Source organism: Mus caroli, chromosome 9, assembly GCF_900094665.2.
Source record: "Mus caroli chromosome 9, CAROLI_EIJ_v1.1, whole genome shotgun sequence".
NCBI lineage: Eukaryota > Metazoa > Chordata > Mammalia > Rodentia > Muridae > Mus > Mus caroli.
In genome coordinates this window covers 10,476,423-10,495,890 of record NC_034578.1, presented here as the reverse complement: position 1 = coordinate 10,495,890, position 19,468 = coordinate 10,476,423, and the positions used below count along the sequence as shown (strand labels likewise).

At 42.6% G+C, this 19,468-nt stretch overlaps 1 protein-coding gene across 1 annotated transcript in view; it reads right to left on the bottom strand.

Annotated features, from left to right (window-relative positions):
• The window catches only part of Sesn3 (sestrin 3), a 49,911-nt gene extending 47,517 nt beyond the window's left edge, over positions 1-2,394 (bottom strand). Inside the window, exon 1 of the mRNA XM_021172724.1 lies at positions 2,066-2,394. Within this exon, the coding sequence (XP_021028383.1) occupies positions 2,066-2,143 (78 nt within the window). The 5' untranslated portion in view covers positions 2,144-2,394. The remainder of the gene's footprint in view (positions 1-2,065) is intronic.
• Positions 2,395-19,468: the final 17,074 nt, after the last annotated feature.

Sequence of the window (19,468 nt, the reverse complement as noted above, 5' to 3'; positions counted from 1 at the left end):
CTAAACTCATTTCATGCCACTACATGAGTCAAAATTAAACATCTTGTAGTTACTGAAAACTGGATACTGGCAGAGGTGTGCACAATTATAGAATAGAAAACTGTGAATGCCCACTTTGCACATACTTCTCCTTATAGTTATGGTTGGAAGTAAGATGGTCTACCCAGGTAAACAGAGATACTAGTTTCTTAAAAATCTGGAAGAAAAACATAAATATGTCAGTAGTTCTAGTGCATTCATGACACTAATCAAAGCTCTTTCAAAAGAAAAACAAAAAGGTGCAAAGCTGAATCTCTATCTCAAGCCAAACAAATGCCATTCATTTTAATTTTTTATTAAAAATTTTAATGTGGCCAGACGGTGGTGGTGCACGCCTTTAATCCCAGCACTTGGGAGGCAGAGGCAGGCCGGTTTCTGAGTTCGAGGCCAGCCTGGTCTACAAAGTGAGTGCCAGGGCAGCCAGGGCTATTCAGAGAAACCCTGTCTCGAAAAACCAAAAACAAACAAACAAACAAACAAATCAATGTGCTCCGATTGAAATAGAATCATATCCCTTAAATAAATCAGTTATAGCAGCACCGTTCTCCACATTAGGACAAAAACTTCCTTCCATTTTAACAGGGAGAAAGTTGAATTAAACAGGTTTCACTGGCACTGTTTCTCCTGACAAAGACAGTTTCAGCTTAAAAATGAAGAAACAATAAGTTTTAAAGCCTCTATTCAGATGCCATGTGGTCCAGCAGTGAAAGAGTTAACATTCACCATCGCTGAACCAAGCAAGCTTCTGATCCATTCCATTTCTCACAAGCTGCCCTACAATGAGCTGAGCAAGTATCAACTGTAATTTGATCCAGGAGTTTATGGGGAAAAAAATAACTGCACATACTCAACATGCACATTTAATAAAAATCTTTTTTAAGAGAAACATATCCAATAAACACAATTTAAGGCGTATTTAATTGTTTGATTAACTTCAAACCTGCAATTCCTTTGCTTTCCTGACGCTCTCAAATAAAATAGGAGAAAGGAGGGGGAAGAACCAGCTCCACGGCAGGGAAAAGAGGCTTGAAAAACAACTTTGATTGGCACTTGGCCTGACCCACAGAGGAAGAAAAACAGTTTTTGGACAAAGAGCGCAAATATTTGAGCTTGCTTATTTATGTGCTTGCTTGTTTTTCCTAAGACATAAAGAGCAATCCTAAATTGACTGTAGATAGGAAAATTGACAAAAACGGCACCATATTCATCTTAGCTCTCAGATATGCACAGCTCAGCAATTTTAATTCATTGGTGCTGGACAAACAGAAACACCTCACCTAATGATTTCATTTCATGCAATGTAAAAATAAGAGTGTAAAAAAGAAACAGATTATATTAGTCAAGGAGGCTATTCAGATCTTATTAAAGCCTCTTCTGCGTCTACAGGGACATTTTGTCATCCTTTCTCTCCCTGAATCCCCATCCCCCACGGGGCGATTAAGCCAAGTAAGCTAAACAATACTGGAGTAAACTTTCTATCAGTCACTCTGGAAAGCAATAAGTCAATCTTGGGTCGGATTTTCTCGATCGACATCGCGGTGGGGGATGATAAGGAGGGCGAACCCAAGTCGTCTTCAGCCTCCACCTCCACCAACCCAAGCTGAAAGCGCTGGAAGATCGAACAGCATTCCCTATGGGTATAAAGTTCAAGATGCCTCCATGGTGCCTTTCGGGACCCATCAAGAGAATGTCAAGAGGCGGTGTCAAGGCACCGTAGGCCTGGCAGAAGCGACCCAGTCAAAGAAAACACCCCCCCAGAGTCAGCCACCGGGGAGAGGCAGCCAGCCTCCTGCAGACCAAACTGGTTGCTGTGATTTCAGGCCAGCCTCCATCCCCAGCCGAGCCGGTTCCTCCCAGCATCCCAGCATCCCTTCAGCCTCGGGGCAGACCCGGCGGCAGCCCAGGGGCCGGGCGCAGGGACCCGCGGGGGGGACACTTTGCGTTTCGTCCCCTCCCCGCCCCCGCAAGCGCCGCCCGGACCCCGACCGTGGGGAGCGCCTCGCTGCCGGACGCGGCCGCGCCGTACCTTCCGCAGCACTTTCCGGCAGTTGGTGCAGAGCAGGTAGTTGGCCGAGGCCGACGCGCTGCTGCCACCGCGGTTCATCGCGCCAGAGCCGGGCTGTCACCGCGGCCGCTAGCGAAGGGCTGCTTCAACGTTCTCTTCTCAGGGGGTCGGGCGGCAGCGACGGCGCAGCGGCTGCCCGCGCGAGCTCGGCGGGGACGGCGGCCGTGGCGCTCACCGACCCGTTGTTCCTCCCGCCCCCATCGCCAGACCCCCGCCCCGCCAGCCAGGACGAGCAGCCGCGGCCGTCTCAGCTTCTCAGTGCGGCCCCGCCCCCGAGGCCCGCCGCCTTCAGGGGAGCCGCGTTGGGCACCGCCCCCTCCCGCCAACCAGACGGCACCGGCAACGCCCCCTTCTGCGCCCGCATCCAATGAGTGGCTCCGGCCAATCGCGGGAGGCGAGAGCACCACGAATCTCCGGGCAAGTTAAGTTTATCTCCGAGGCTCGATGCTGAAGAGTGACCCTGGGTTAGTTAGGTAGTGGGGTGGGAGGGACTCCAATCTACCAATGAGAAATGGAGGTGTGGTGTATGCAAATTATCAGGAGCTCTAGCGCCACCCTCAGGACAAGCCACGCCTCTCTGCAAAACCGTGCAGAATGGAGAGTGAGATTAAATAGCTGGAAGCTAGAGCTCGCTAGAGGATCTGAGACCTAGCTAAACATTTCCTGATCTCTCGGGAGTGGGCCGGGTGGACGCTAGAACGTTCCTTCCTCCGGGGCAGAGATTCGGCTTTCTCTCCGTCGATCTAAATCTAATAGCTGTGAGGAAGACTGCGGTCTTGCAGCACTTTGCTCCCACACATCTCAAAGAACTTTGTTCTTTATGCGCTCTGTAAGTCTGGTGCGGAAAGACCAACTACCTACGGCTGTAGAGTTAGAAGTCTACACAGCTATTGAAGTTGGAGACCCGGCGACACATCTTTGGTTTAGGGGTTTTTCCCTCTCTCTGACGATCGTTCTCACAGCAAAGAAAGTTCGTTTATCATGAACAAGTCAGAGATTGATACACACACACACACACACACACACACACACACTAAAATCCTGTGGGAGGCCTCTGGTTAAAAACTTACAGAGCACAATCCCTGCCTGGGATGGAAGGTTTTGAGTACGAATTGCCATTTAAAACAATTGGACTGGACCTTCCTCTCTCAAAACTGATAACGGTGAGTCAGGGTTTAGCTTCTATGTTCTGGAGACAGAAGACATAAGTCACTGAAGAAATCTCTGGCTGGCCAAATGCCCAACCCAGGCGAGTGAGAAAGCCAGGTACTCCGAGGGGCCAAACACCAACCCCGGTCTGCAAACCAGACTCTGGCTGCCTGCTCCCCAGTGAGAACAAAGGCGGTGCAGAGCGCGCACCTGATTGGCTCAGGGTGCTCACCGGTATCATGGAGCCCATGTCAGGGTGCTTCTGCTACTGGCGCAGAGCACCAAGCTCCCAAGAACTGCAGTTCCCCAGCCGGCCTTGGCGGTGACCACACCGCACTGCGTGCTATGACATCACCTGTTTTCGCTCTTGAGAACCTAATCTGTATTCTCGGCTTCTCGTTTTCTAAAGGTCTCGAGTGTGTCAGGAATTGTGAAGGCCTGCAATTTGCAGAATGTATCTGTGGAGATGGTTTTAAAGAACCGACCCACTGGTTTACATTTCTTGTATTGTTTTTAATTTAACACACTATCCTGTGTACTATGATGTAAAATCGGGAAGGCCTGTTGGAGAAGCCAGCACGGTTAGCATAACAAAGCCATTAGACCAAACTGTTGTTCAAACTACCAATCTCTTCCATACTCAACATCTGTCTCCACTTCGTCTCTTTAGAGACCTACACCTTAAACAAGCCTACACAAAGAACAAAGGAGATGAAAATCTGCCCGCACAGGTTTAAAGAGACTGAAAAACCCCAATGGTCTGTCTATCTAGGTGATATGGTTAGGTGAAGGTCCATTTAGCTAGTGATAGTTAGCAAAGTGTGGTCTGATGCTGGGTAGACCTCCATAGCCTAGAACAGCAGTGATTTGGGTAGGTTGCTAAACATTCAGTTAAAAGAAAACGTAAAAGTTTCCGGGCACGGTGGCACACGCTTTTAATCCCAGCACTCAGGAGGCAGAGGCAGGCAGATTTGTGAGTTCAAGGCCAGCCTGGTCTACAAAATGAGTTCCAGGACAGCCAGGGCTATACAGAGAAACCCTGTCTCGAAAAAAACAAACCAAAAAAAGAAAAGAAAGAAAGAAAAGAAAAGAAACGGTAAAAGTAAGAAAACTCAATGAAGGAAGAAAATACTGCGTGCCTTTCATTGCAGAGAACCAAAAAACCTAGGCAGAAAGTCAGCAAGACAGTTTTGTTGGGTTTTTTTTTTTCCTGAAAATTGAAACACATATGTGTTCCCATTTTTGCTGAGTTTCTTTTTTTTTATTATTTTAATTAGGTATTTTCTTCATTTACATTCCCAATGCTACCCCAAAAGTCCCCCATACTCTCCCCCCCTCCCTACCCACCCACTCCCACTTCTTGTCCCTGACGTTCCCCTGTACTCGGGCACATAAAGTTTGCATGTCCAATGGGCCTCTCTTTCCAGTGATGGCCGACTAGGCCATCTTCTGATGTATATGCAGCTAGAGACACGAGCTCCGGGGGGTATTGATTAGTTCATATTGTTGTTCCACCAATAGGGTTGAAGACCCCTTTAGCTCCTTGGGTACTTTCTCTAGCTCCTCCATTGGGGTCCCTGTGATCCAACCAATAGCTGACTGTGAGCATCCACTTCTGTGTTTGCTAGGCCCCGGCATAGTCTCACAAGAGACAACTATATCAGGTCCTTTCTTTGCTGAGTTTCTTAATCTATATTCTTGGCTGGGCCTCTTCCTCCTTCCACCCACCCCACCCCCCTCTCTCTCTGAGATGGGGTTTTACTAAGTAGCTCTTGCTGTCCTGGAGCTCACTATGGCTGGCCTCACTCTTATAAAGATTCAACTACCTCTGTCTCCCAAGTACTGGGATTAAAGTGTCTTACTGCCATGCCTGGTGGGTTTGTGTTCTAAAGCTGACTTTCTGTGAATCCATATTAAAACAATGGAGAAGCTGAAGGATGAAGTGAACTTAGTCCAAAGATTGAATTTCCCTCAAATAGTGTTTTATTTCAAATTGTTTTCTAATATTTTTATAACTTTTCCTCTTTTTCCCATCTAAGAGCAAATGTCTCTTTTACAAAGAGGTCTTTTACATTCTTTAATAAATAAATCCCAAGAAATGATGGCCACAGGGTCCATGCTGGCACAACTGATATCCTCTACCTAAGATTACTAAAGAGAGGTTTCTTTTGTCTACCACCTTCCATTTTGATCAGCCTTGTCTTTAGAGCCATTTATTCAGCTATGAATCATCTACTTCATGGTAACGTTTCCTTTTTGTTGTTTGGTTTTGGTTTTAGTTTTGTTTTTGAGACAGGGTTTCTTTTCATAGTCCTGGTTGTCCTAGAATTTGCCCTATAGACCAGGCTAGCCTCAAACTCAGAGATGTGTCTGCCTCTGCTTTGGAATAAAGATGTGTGACACCAGGCTTGTGTTTTTTGTTGTTGTTGTTGTTGTTGTTGTTTGGGGTTTGGTAACATTTCTTAGATTGACCTGTGATGTGTGATTGTGTGGTCCTCCCTGAAGTGCTCAGGGCCATTGAGTCATCTTTTGGTCTCGGCATTTTGGGTCCTCATACCCAGGCTTTCTTCATTATGTGTTCTCTCTCCTGGTAGAATCCAGTTTTCTCTTGCCTTTCTCTTCAGTTCTTTGCCTGTTGAGGCCTTCCTTCCTGCACCAGCCAGCTTGGCTGGAGAGAATGAGACCTACAGAGTGACTTACCAACTTAAGATTCTAGTGATCACTTGGAGGGAAAGATGAAAGCCAGCTGTTTGACTTTACTCAAAATGAGAAGAAACGCCAATCCTCTGCTGTCTAAAATAGGGAAGATGCTTAAAAAATAGGATATGGGCGAAACTTGCTACCAAGGTGAAGAGTTCCTTTCTTGTTACTTTGCTTTGTTTATCTATTGGGTGCACATGTGTGTACTCAGGAACAAAGGCATGAAGGTGAGAGGAACAGTGAGAGAGCTGGTTCTTCCCTCCTCCTACCCTCCCTCCAGGAATCACTTATGCCATGAGGTTCCCACAGATACAGCCTCCTGCTGGGCCATCTTTCTGCACTCTACTGAATATTTCCATTAAAAACTTAGGGTGATACTTTATTAAATATTTTGCATGATTTGAAACTCATATCATAACCATTTGCTGATTTAGAAATTTTCTTCAAATGTGACTTCTTTTTTTTAACAAGGTGTGCATGAAGTTTTAGGGCTCAGAGACACCATAACTACTTTCCATTTCTCTATGGCTGAACTTTCACATTGTTTCTGGGTGTTCCAATGTTGTAATAAACTTCCTCATATATAAGTTTTTGCTTCGAAGCTCTCATTGGTAGGAGAGAATTTTAGAGTACAGGGGAATAGGCCTAGTTGAAGACACTTAAACACTTGCTGAGCATATTCTGTGGAAAGGTTTGAAAGAGCCCACAGTGAAGCAGTATCTGAATACAAAGATATGCTCTGTCATCTCTAGTGTCAGCCCATTAACATTCAACCCACCTGAGTACCCTCCCTCTCCTACACTGAACCCCTGGAGGACATAAGTAGAGCTCTACACTTCCCTAAGTCTTACCTGTGCTCCAGCTAAGTGCTCAGAACATCCTGGAGACCAATGAGTTTGCATCCGTACTTTCAAACATTCTTTCAGGGACGGTCTTCCTAATCTTTAATAACAGTGATGAGATCTTACAAAAGGATTCCAGTAAATATTTGTGTAAAGAATGCCCATAAAAACTAATTCTGTGGAGCAGAAAGATTGGGATGATCTTTCTGTGATGATCTCTTATTTGGCTCTAAACATGATTATTGCTTGGGGCTACTTTTATAAAATTAATGCTCTTGACACAAATTAAGCATGTAGGGTGTGCTGAGGGAAATACGTTGAGCTCTTTTGAAAGGAGGCACCTACTTAATGACATGAAGTGAATTTTGGACTTCTCTAGAGACTCTCATGCCATCGACCTAGCTACCATCTCCTATGTGGTTGCTAAGTAAGGATTCAGTATCAAAAATCATCTTTAGAATTACGTTCCTGGCTATCTATCTATCTATCTATCTATCTCCCTCTCCTCTTTCTTTTCTCTTTCTTACTACTATCCCAAACATTTTTACACCTTTGTAATACCAAGCAGTATTTACACATTTGTAAATTCTGTAATTTGTTTCTTGCAGAGGAATCTGCACTTCACAGGGTTGTAGATTGATTACTCCCCCCCCCACCCCCACCCCCGCAGCTGTTAGATTCCTGCTATTTTTTCCTCTGTGACTCAAGACCAATACTACTTCCAAGGAGAAATAAAATCATCTCTGAAAAGGCCAGGGCTTAGTTCCATTTTGTCTCCTCAATAATCTACCAACAGGAATATCTGCTTTATCCGCTAAGATGCAGGTCCTGCTAGCCTTCTTCTAACCCACAAACTGGTTTTGGACCCCACACCCTGTTTAAAGGCTGATTGCAAGTGGAAGTCTACAAAAATCGTGTCTAGTTTCTTTCACTGCCCAATGCTAGCTGACTTCATGTTTCTAAAAAATTAATTTAGCTTTAAACATTTATTATTCAGGAGTTATTTTTGTACCTGTAGTACTCACCTGAGTGATCTGAGCAGTATAGCAGGGATAGCTACTGAAGCCATATGACGGGTGTTATGCTTTGTACATACTGTGTGACCATGGTCTCGTTCTATGTAAACACTTGAGAGTTATCACTAGCTTATAATAAATACTGTGATAGTCCATCTTTACAATACTTTTAAAGTTGCTTTTCATTGAAGATCTTTGAGTTTTATGACATTTGACATCTTTAGAGTAAGATAATGTGGAGGTCGAGAAGATAGCAATGTACAAAAAATGAGGAAATACAGGGCTTAGTACAGTACCACCATGAGCTATATGATTTAAGCCTCAGCTTTCCAGTCTGACAGGGGTGAGCTGTCAGTGATTACTCCAGTTTTGTAAGGACTTAAAGCATGTACTATAAGGGACTATCTTTAAGAAAAGCATAATGCTGCAAATAATAATAATATTGAATTATTATAGACATCACCACCATATGCAGAAATGACTGTGATCTCCATGAAGATTGCCCACCTTGTCCAGATTAGAGAATTATTGTCATCTCAGCCCTCTTAGCCAGCCAGACAAAGCTACTTACTCCTTACTCCTCTAGCACATGGAAAGTGGAAAGGGCCTAATTCGAACCAAGAAAGACCTTAGTCTCTGTCAATAGTGGATAAAATACTTACTTTTCAAATTTAATTAAAATAGAACTATGTTAATACATGGCTTAAAATTCTGGAGGCCATAGAGAGCATAAGAGTTGGTGATAAATCCTGAAGTCTGGATTTCATTAGCCTCTCAACATACTTTGAGATTGTGTTAGGTTTTTGTTTTGTTTTGTATCCTGGGGACATTTCCTGTTATCCTCCTCATCTCCCTGTCACTCCAAATTCACTGCCCCAAAGTCTTTTGAGGAATAAATACAATATAGGTGACAAATTGCATCCATAATGCCCATCTACAGCAAAAAAATCTTTTATATTTTTATGTAAAGGTAACCATGAAGTGCACTGGTTGGCTAAGTGTTAGAAAAGGAAGATGGGTGGGTAACTGGGATAAAACTGGCAGTTTATAAGTAGGGCTTGTTAATAGAAAAACAAATCAGCTATCATCGAAGACTTAGAGAGCTTAGAGTAGTGTTGTATGTTTAAGGATTTTTCAGGAATTGGCACATCCGAGAAAAAAAATCAAAGGGACCCCAGAAGGGTATGATGATCTACACTTGCAGTTTTCAGAGCTTCTGAATGTAGCTTCAACACACCTAGACTCTAGACATCCATCTCCTAGGAATGTCTTACACAGCTGCATATTTATAGCACTTAAAAATATAAGAGCTATTCAAAAGCTCTTCAAATGGAAACAATGAAACACACCAGAGTTTGCTAACTGAAATCTAGTGGACATACTATTTTACTAATAAAAGTTCCCAAAAAAACTTAAAATTGTAAATATCTTTTCATGCAAGCATAAAGTTTACAAGTTGGCCTTGTTAAAAAAGAGATACTCTACATTTTAATAAAAGATACAACCACACAGTACTTCAGAGGTATAACACGGCTTTAAGGTGATGCATACAAACAGGAATTGCAAACTAGAAGCCACAATAGCAACTTACGGAATGCTAGAAGCTTGCAAGTCTGGAAGCGCGGGTTGCAGAGTATATGTGGTCTAAATATCCCTCTATTCACACTCGTGTTTTCTCAACCCTTTCCAAAGAGTAAGGCCTGCTGATAAACCGACAGAGGACAGGTTGATGATCTAACAATGCGGCTGAGCATCATCCCTGCATTGCTAGAGAGGAGAAGTGGAAAATGGAGGGTAGCAGGGAAAAGATTACTCGCAAAGAGCTCAGAGAGAACTATAAGACGTTTGTGCCTCTAACTAGATACCCTTCAGCAGAAGCTTTGGGGACATGTGAGCACAAATTCTTGTATAATCATGCAATTACAACATCAACCAGAAGACAGGATTGATTTCCTCCAAGGACTAGAGAATGATGCGGCATAGTATTGCAATGGGCTTGCTTCCTGCTTCCGTGTTCGTTACTTAATGTTTCCTTGCATTTATGCACAGTGCTTCCCATGTGCAGGCACTTGCTTTATTATAGACCTAATATGAAGAACACAAAAGTCACAATTTAAAACAGAGCCCACACTATTGAACCTTAAACAAGTAACACCAGTGTGTACTGACTGTGGTCCTGGAAAGAACACAGGCAGGGAATAGACAGTAGGGTTTGGTCACCTGATCTAAGCCTCCTAGGTAAAATGAAATGTAAGTAGCAGACTGCCTCCTCCCATCTCCAAGAGTGGTGTTTAGGTACCCCATCTGGAAGCCCTTTCCACATGCAGCTCTCACCTTAATGTTCCCATTTCCTCTCTCCATAGAGTTCAAGCTCCATTTACAAAACTTCTACGAGGCATGGCTTTGCAGAAGCCAGACTGCCACATGGTGTGAATTCCCCAGTTATTCCCTAAGAGCACTGCCTCTTAAACATTCAACAGCGTCTTTCCTCCTGTCCTGATGGAAGGCTCTTATTTAACTTTATTATTTCACATTTGCTCCATTACAGTGCCATGGTCCATCCATATGTGCAAGTTATACGTACGCACCACTTCTATTCTGCCCATATGCCTTAAGGCTATTATGTACTTGAAGATATAATCCTACCTCTGCTCTGTATTTTGCAAATCTTATAAAACCACAGTTTTGATAATCATTATCTATATAGTAATAAAAGCAACTAATATCATATGCTGGAAACTTACCACATGTCAGTCATTATGCAGTAATTTGCATACACTATCTCCTCTTGACTATTTGTAAACACTCAATGAACTGGTTGTATTATAATCATTTTGCATATGATAGATAGCGATAAAGGTCTACTGAGTGTCACATAGTTGTTTTAAGGAAGAACTGTGATTTGAACTTGTATTTAAAGTCTTATATGATTCTAACCTTGGATTATTGTGTTCAGTTAGTCATTATTGTCACTATTACTTGAATGAATTCTTTGTGTTAGCCTGCCAGGTGGATTGGCTTAGATCTGTCATACATTCATCAGATGTATTTGGTTGCTTCTGTGACATCTATTGAAAGACATACTCATCATTCCTAATTCTAATAACTTAAAATTAATTTAAAATATTTAACATTTCATTTATTTATTTATTTATTTATTTATTTATTTATTTATTTATTGTGAATGTTTATGGCACATACATGCCACAGCACACCTGTGGAGGACAACTTGTAGGAGTTGGTTCTCACCTTCTTCCGTGCGGCTTCTGGGAATCAATCCACGTAGTCATGGTTGGTGACAGATGTTTTTGCCCACTGGTATGTTGCTCTAAACTAGAGCAACTAGATAGTCTCTGGATAAAAAAAAAATACTTTTTGTATGTTAGGTTAAAATTCCAAATGTTTGAGTGTTTTGGTGGCTAATGTACACATGACTAGACATGGAGATGCAGAGATGAACATAAGATGACAGAAACGAGGGAGAGGTGACAATGCTGTTCTCACATATCCATCAAGGCAAGCCCACAGCTATTACAATTAGTAGGATTACCTGCCAGGATGAATGAACTGTGTGCCTGCCAGCAACCTGAGAGATCTATACCTATTTGAACCATCCATATCCTGTCTTGTTTTTCCTTTTTTTTTTTTTTTTTTTTTTTTTTTTTTGCTGCCTCATTTTATACAGTTGTGCTCAGTGCTCTGCCATGTGGTTNAGGTGACAATGCTGTTCTCACATATCCATCAAGGCAAGCCCACAGCTATTACAATTAGTAGGATTACCTGCCAGGATGAATGAACTGTGTGCCTGTCAGCAACTTGAGAGATCTATACCTATTTGAACCATCCATATCCTGTTTTTTTTTTTCTTTTTTTTTTTTTTTTTTTTTCTTTTTCTGGCTGCCTCATTCTATACAGTTGTGCTCAGTGCTCTGCCATGTGGTTATTTCTTGTCTGAGATCAGTATTACAGGATAGACTTTCGACTCAAAGACATATAGCCATTCTGTAATTTGGCTGTCTATCTTTCTAAAGTCTTTTAAAATGACCATCTCAGCCAATCAGATTCCTTCCTTGGAAATTTGGCATTAGGAATCTAAGACTATATGTATTTGTCAGATCCTGAGAGGATACTATGCACCATATGCAAGCTAGCAATGCTGACTGGAGAAGGAGGGTGGGGCCGTGCACGGAAAGAAAGCACCCTAGTCTTGGAGCAGCTCTCCATTCTAGTCTCCAGTTCTGGGCCCTGCTTATCCCTGCAGGGGTTTAAATTACCCAGTCAAGTCTTTTGCCACTACTGACTCAGTGAGTAACTAACTGTCCTGTGTTTCTTTTGAGCAAACAAGATTAGCTGAAGTAATCTTCCCTCTATTCCATGTCAAGTGGGGTTGTGCTCTCTTAGTTTTCACTAGTAAAAGGATGTAAAAGTAAGATAATCCAAAAGAAAGAACTAGAATTTAGTGACCCAGAAAGCCCCATGGTAGTTTTTACATACTAAAAACTTTTTAGAGTTTCACTAAGAAAGTGGAAAACCTTCAAGCTCCTTATTTTTGTGCCTTGATGAGTAATGATCAGTAATCTATTACCCACACTGCCTCTCTCCAGGCACAATGTTAAAGTGGTTCTCATAAGTCTCCTTTGTCATGTGCCTGAGAAGACAGATCTTGAGACAAAAGCTTTTACCCTTTCTACTCATCCTTAATTCAGACTCAATGCCCATGGATCCAGCCCAATTACTTCCTAGAGTTTATGAGTCACAAGATTAAAAATAAATGTAAAAACAAACAAAATTACAGTTAAATTTCTCCAAAGTTTTACTAGTCAAGGAAAAAGACAAAGTGATGGAAGGTACTATTGTGTCAGGCACCAGTTAACCATCATTATGATATTCCCATTGGATGTCAAGGGGTCCAGGACCCATTCTGCACTGCAAATACAAATGCATAGACATGTTTTTATTAGACTCAATTTCCTGAGTGGAATGTGCCTGAACAGCTAATTAATTGTTCTGTTACTATAGAGCCAACCACTAGCAACTGTGGAATGGTTTAACATGATAATCAGAGCCACTCAGATTCATTTCTTGGAACTTTAGCATTGGGACACTGAGACACTAAGATGGTTGGCAGTGAAGTCCATGTATAAGAGGATGTCATAAACTACATATAAACTAGGACTGTATTGGAACATGTAGAGATAAAGGACAAATATGCTGGTCTGAAAAGAAAAGGGAGGCTCTCTGTGGAAATAAGGTCAAAGCAGTTTTACAGGGCCAGTCACAGAGAGCCAGGGACCGTTATCCCTCCTGGAGAGGCTCAGTCTTTCTCTCTTCTAATTTCTACTGGGCTCATTCTAGGTTCACTGAGCCTCAGACTCTTCTCACTTTAAAAAAAAAATAGTTCTCAAGCTTTGTTAAGCCTGGGGAACTATTGGTCTCCCTGGCAGTCCTAGGGTGGTGGTCGCTGGCCTTCCTGCTGATGAGACGGTGCTATTGCTTTATCTGTAGGCACAAAACTTGACACTCAGGATTGCCTGTTTCCCACTGAAGATGTTAATACCTAGAGACTCTCAAGTCTGTGGGGAGCTGGGATGCGCAGTCCTAGAAGCATATGGAGACACTCAAGTTCCCCACATGCAGCTTTACTCATGGCCTGAAAAGCATTGCCTAGAATGCCTACAAAGTGAAACTGAAAACTCTTTGTTCTTTATATCTTATCCAGTATTATATAATCTAGTCACTACTTAAAACCGCTTTTTAAGCTTCATCTTTTAGTGTTTACTTTATAGGATTTTTGCAATAATTTTTGAAAATACATAGTGTATAGAATAATATCTCCTATTATGAGCACTCAATAAATGTCTACTATTTTTGCTATTTTAAAATTCTTCAGAGTGCTGAGATTAAGAGACTATTGAGTGTTAAGTCATAAAAGATATATTTATGTCAGCCTTTCCAACAAAGATCCAAAAAACATCACAGAAGGGGCAGAAAGAACGTAGGAGTTGGAAGATGGGGAAACATGCTATGAAATGTCACCTTTAGATACAGCACACCTATTGCCCTCATGACTCCACAGGAGCTGTAGTGTGTCAGCATAAGATCAAGCTAGTGAACATTCTAGCATGAACAAGAGAGGGGCTAATGAGACACCAGTCCTGGCCGAGGAGCAGTAGACAGCTGTGGGTGAGGGAGTCATTTTTGTTAGAGTATGACTGCTAGTAGGTTGCCTATGCTCTGGTGGGTAGTCTCAGACCCATGTGCATGCAAATAGCACTAACTGGACTTGGTGGGTGTGATAGTTTCAATATGCTTGGTCCAGGGAGTGGCACTACTAGGAGATATGGCCTTGTTTGAATAGGGGTGGCCTTGCTGGAGGAAGTATGTCACTGTAGCAGTGGGTTTTGAGATTCCACTCCTAGTTTCCTGGATGTCAGGCTTCTCTGATTGCCTTTAGATCAGGATATAGAACTCTTGGCTTCTTTTCCAGCACCGTGTCTGCCAGGATGCTGCCATGCTTCCTGCCATGATGATAGTGGACTGACCCTCTGAACCTGTAAGCCAGCCCCAATTAAGTGTTGCCTTTATAAGAGTTGCCTTAGTCATAGTGTCTGTTCACAGCAATGGAAACCCTAACTAAGAAAGAAGTTGGTACTAGGGGCTAGGGTATTGCTGTGATAGACCTGACTATGTTTTTGTTTGGAGGAATGTGAATTTTGGGACTTGGGATTTGGAAAACCATGGAATGCTTTAAGTGGGACTAGATGGGCCATCCTAGTAAGAATATGGAAGACATTATTTGAACTCTGGAGATAATTCTTATGATGTTTTGATGGAGAATGTTGCTGCTTTCTGCCCCCTTGTCTGAAGAGTCTGTCTGAGGCTAAAGTGAAATTTACTTAAACTTTAATGTTTGGGCCTCCCATACAATATACTAGGACAGTGTTTTGGCTTACAGGGTCTTTAGTGCTTTTAGTGATAAATATGCAGAGATTATTGTTAAATGTTGTTATTGTACTTATAGTTGCAAAACACACTTTTTTAAAATTTTTCTATTTCTGTGAGTCTACCCAACCAGAATCTAAGTCATTTCCGTTTCTGTGGAGGAAGAGGGATGATGCCTGCAATTTGGATTTGCATGTGTATTCAGGTTAGTGTACATGGATGGCATATGCACATGTGTACATTTATGTGTCCTGCTCTCAACAAATCTTCTTCTAAGTTATAGATAGCAATTGTTTTTTAAGCTTTTAGCTAAAGAACATAGTTGGCCAGTTAATACGGATGGATTATTATTCCCATTGATTAAACCTAGCTTAGAGTGCTTTGGGGTAATTCAAGCATGTTGCCTATTGGTTATAGCTAATAATTTCAGCTTTACTCTGCAGGAGACAACTACGTTTTTGTGACATGAACAAAATCACAAAAGGTAATGTGACCAATATGTTCCCTGAGATTCAAGCAAAAGCCTAACCATATTAGAAATAGGTCTGGGCCGAGAAAGACCTTTGAGTTGAGTTGAGTTGAGTTGAGTTGAGTTGAGTTGAGTTGAGTTGAGTTGAGTTGACACAGCATGAACAGTCCATACCCAGTGCACCAGGTTCTGTCTTAACTTTTATGACTGCATTCTGTTTAGAGAGGTTGTTCATCAGTCTGAACTGGTCATCAGACAAATAACTTATTTGTTTCCTGATGGTTCACAAATCCAAGAAGCAAGGATATTTACTCTGTTGCTTATGACAGCATTCTCTGGAAAGGAGGTAAACAAGTCACTTGCCAAAAGAAACTCCAGTGGCCCATTAGTTATGACTACCTGGAAGAAGATCACTGCATTACTGGGTGACTCAAAAGCAAACGACTATTCTTGTAAGTTAATGATTTAACTAATTTAGTCTGCTTTCTCTTTGCTTAGATGTATGAGCATTATTTAGCCCCTATCCTGGAGTTCTTTGTTGATGTGTAGTGGCCTCTCAACATCCCTGAGTGATGCTTGGACAGGATCATTCTGCCTTATTCTGAAGTGAGAGGTGAATCCCCAAGAGCCCGTGGGTCCAGTGACAAACCAGCTGTCCTGGTGGTGTCAAGCTGCTTTTGGTTTCCATAAGCACTGTCAGCATCACATGGTCACCAGGCAATTAGTGTCTCTTGCCTTTCACCCTGTCACTTTTTTGATCTGCCTCCCATTTTTCATGTTCCACTCTTCCTCCATTGTATTACTCTATGGCATTTGATGTCAGCTATCATGTTTCCTGCTAACTTCTTACTGTAGAAAACCACTAAACTCTAGTAGCTTTGCTCTATTGTTCAGGGTTTTCTCAAAGCCACCTACATTATTCTGCTAGCAAAGTGGCAGAACTGAAAGAGAATTTTTTTCAGTTTGACATCTAGGCATGGCCTCCTCTCCACCTGTAGCTTCTTGCTGGACTGATTGGTGGGACTTTGCCTAGAAATGCTGTCTATTCCATGTGGTTTGCTGGCCATGCTGTATTAACTGTATCTGCTATGTTTAAGCAAATAAATGCAAGTGTCCATGAAGAGTGGCAGTTTGGATGCTAGTGGTATTCTGTGGCTTGTTGCTTGCAGACTACCTGAGGCCTCTATGTGAACTGACTCAACCCTGGCTATGTTGATCTGGAAGAGAGGACCATTTCCGCCACTGACTGTAAGCTCCATGAGGGCTCCCTCTGTCCAGGTTCTTTTCTTTCATATATGCCATATGCCATGGTCTTGAGCCTCTTCTAGATATCTATACTTCTAAATATCTAGATTTCTAATCAGTCTGTTAATTGGAGGGTTGAACAGATGATATCATTATTGGCACTAGAGAGGATTTATATTAGCAAAACATAAAAATGTTATCAAATTAAATATGTCATGAGGTTATGATAGTACCTTGTATAGTAACTGCTTCCTAAGCATCCTGCCTTCACTGTACTCCAGTAGCCTTCCCCAGCCCTGAAGCCTAGAAGCAACCTCTCCAGACTGCTCACTCAGGGCTTTCCCATTGCACAGCTGGCTGTGGGAAGCAGACCTTTATCGTAACTGTCTATTCTAGTCGGCATAAATGGACAAGCCTTGCATCTGGACCATCTCCAGGAAATCCATCCCAAACCCTGAATGGTCCTGGCCCTGCTCCAAAACTGTACTAACCTCCCACAAATTGTGATTCCAGACACGTTTATACCTTGGCCCCCAGGATAATGGAAGCCACAAAAGAGGCAGAAATTAAAATGTCAGTCCAGCTGGGCCCACAATGTGGGCCAGTGATTACAATAGAACCAACTGTCTCTTGGGGCACCTGAGGGTAGCACACCTGTGCTTTCCATAGTAGGAACAGAATCATCCAAAGACAGTTCCTACATGCTTAGCTACTGTCATTATGATGTGCTACTTATCAACCAAGATTTTAATGAGCAATTGGAAAAAAAAAGACCAAGTACAAAACAATTATGAGAATTCTGGTGACCTTTGTCACACACCTTCCATTGCCATTTTATGAAAACTAAACAACCCAAATTATTGTTTGATGGAGGCTGTAAGACAAGATTAGAGTATTGTGATTCTCTGCCAAGAAGAGTGAGGATCGCTGATATCTTCCCAGTGACCTCAGGTCCTGAAAGGCAAGCATTATACGATGTCACTGCAGATGGAAAGAGTATTCACAGCAACGGTGACAGGTCTAAGAATAAGGGAAACCAAGGAAATAGGGTGACATAGGGTTCAAGCTATGTAGACATTGCCCATCTCAGTTTTTCCTTCCATCCTTAATAGCCCCAGCCATTGGCAGGAGCCACTCATTTTACCCAAAGCTGTCTGAAGGTGCAGAGTTGTTAAGTGCTTGCTATGGTACATCTGAGAGTGAGTCTTTGCTAGGCTAGGTCTGAAAGCGAGCACTCCATTTCTGGTGTGCAGGGAAGAAGCGACTCCCTCACTCCCACCCCAAACAGCTCCTTAGCATGGAGAGGCAGTGGTCCAATGAACAAAGAAAACCTGCCACCTCCCTCCCAGCAGCTCACCTGTCCCCTTGTGTCTTTATGCAGGACAGACACACAATGTTGTGACACACCTCTACCCACGGTTTTCTGGCTTTTGTTTTTGAACTTCCTTCTTCACTAGACTAGATGCTTTGTGAGGACAGTTTTCACGATCGTCCTATCTTTAATATGAAAACTTTTGGGGCAGAATAATCAGCTCCATGAGGTTCTAGTTACTATCACAGCAACAGTGAATTATTAGTGAAAAGTGGATTGCCTGATTTTGTTTATTTATTTATTGGTGGTTTTTGTTTTATTTTGAGATACAGTTTCTCTATGTAACCCTGACTATCCTGGAACTCACTGTAGACCAGGCTGTCCTTGAACCCAGTGCCTGCCTCTGCCTCCCAAGTGCAGTGACTAAAGGTGTGTGTGTGTGTGTGTGTGTGTGCCACTACTGCCCAGTATGCCTGGGTGCTTTTAATACTCATGGAGGCACACTGCAGCTTGGTGTGTGTGGCCTCAATGTTGAATATAACTTGAAAGATAGAAGTGAGTGGTAGCATGCAGTGAATTATGACACTTCTCTTGGGCCATGTTCTGTCTGCTGCAGGGGCCTGTACTACAGTGCTTCTCAGCCTTCCTAATGCTGCAACCCTTTAATACAGTTCTTCATATTGTGGTGACCCCCAACTGTAAAATTATTTTCATTTCTACTTCATAACTGTAATTTTACTACTGCTATAAATCGTAATGTAAATATCTGTGTTTTCTGATGGTCTTAGGTGACCCGTATGAAAACATCATTTGACACCCAAAGGGGGTCACACAAGCCACAGGGTAAAAATTGCTGCTCTAGGAGGTTGGGGGTGGGCATCATTGCTACAGGGGCTTCTCCAGAACAGTGGGTCCAGCACCTATAAATCCTTCTCTTTTTCTCCAGGGAATCATCTTCCTCGGGGCCAAGAGGTTTGATTTAGCCACAGTCCCAGCTGGGATTGCCAGAGGAGACCTGCAACAGCAAGCTTACTGGCTTTGCTTGGGAAAGAAATATCTTGGACCTGTGGGGTCTTTACACTGAAGCCATATAGGAGGAAAAGGGTGTTGAGGGCATGGAAAGTAAAAGAGGGATAAGAGGTCCCTTAGACACCAGGAGATTTGAAAAAAATTCTCCCATGGCTTTAATGTTGGTCGCTACAATAATAAAGCGAATTCCAAAAACCATATAGCTTTATCCTTTTCTAAGAAAGAGATCATTTAATAGACTCACAAAGGATCTAGCTTTCAGTAAGTCATAGCCTTGCTAGGAATTCATCATTTTAGTGGGCTGAAATCTACTGGAGCTACAGGTAACTCCCATTGTGTAATACCGCATCAACCTGACAGCTCCACATACAGACAATGATTACAACTTATTCGGTCCTTCTGCCGCTCAATAAATATGTATTGAGTGCTCACTATGTATAAGTAGCTCTTTTCTCCAGTTACATATTTAAACCATCCTTTGAGCTGTTCCTCACATCGAAGGGATTCTGGACCATTCCTTCCACTGAGGGATCCACTGTGCACATTGTCCTTTTTAACTGCATGTAGAGCACAGTTGACAATGACGATGGCATCAATTCACCCTTTCCTTTCCTTCCCTTCCCTTCCCTTCCCTTCCCTTCCCTTCCCTTCCCTTCCCTT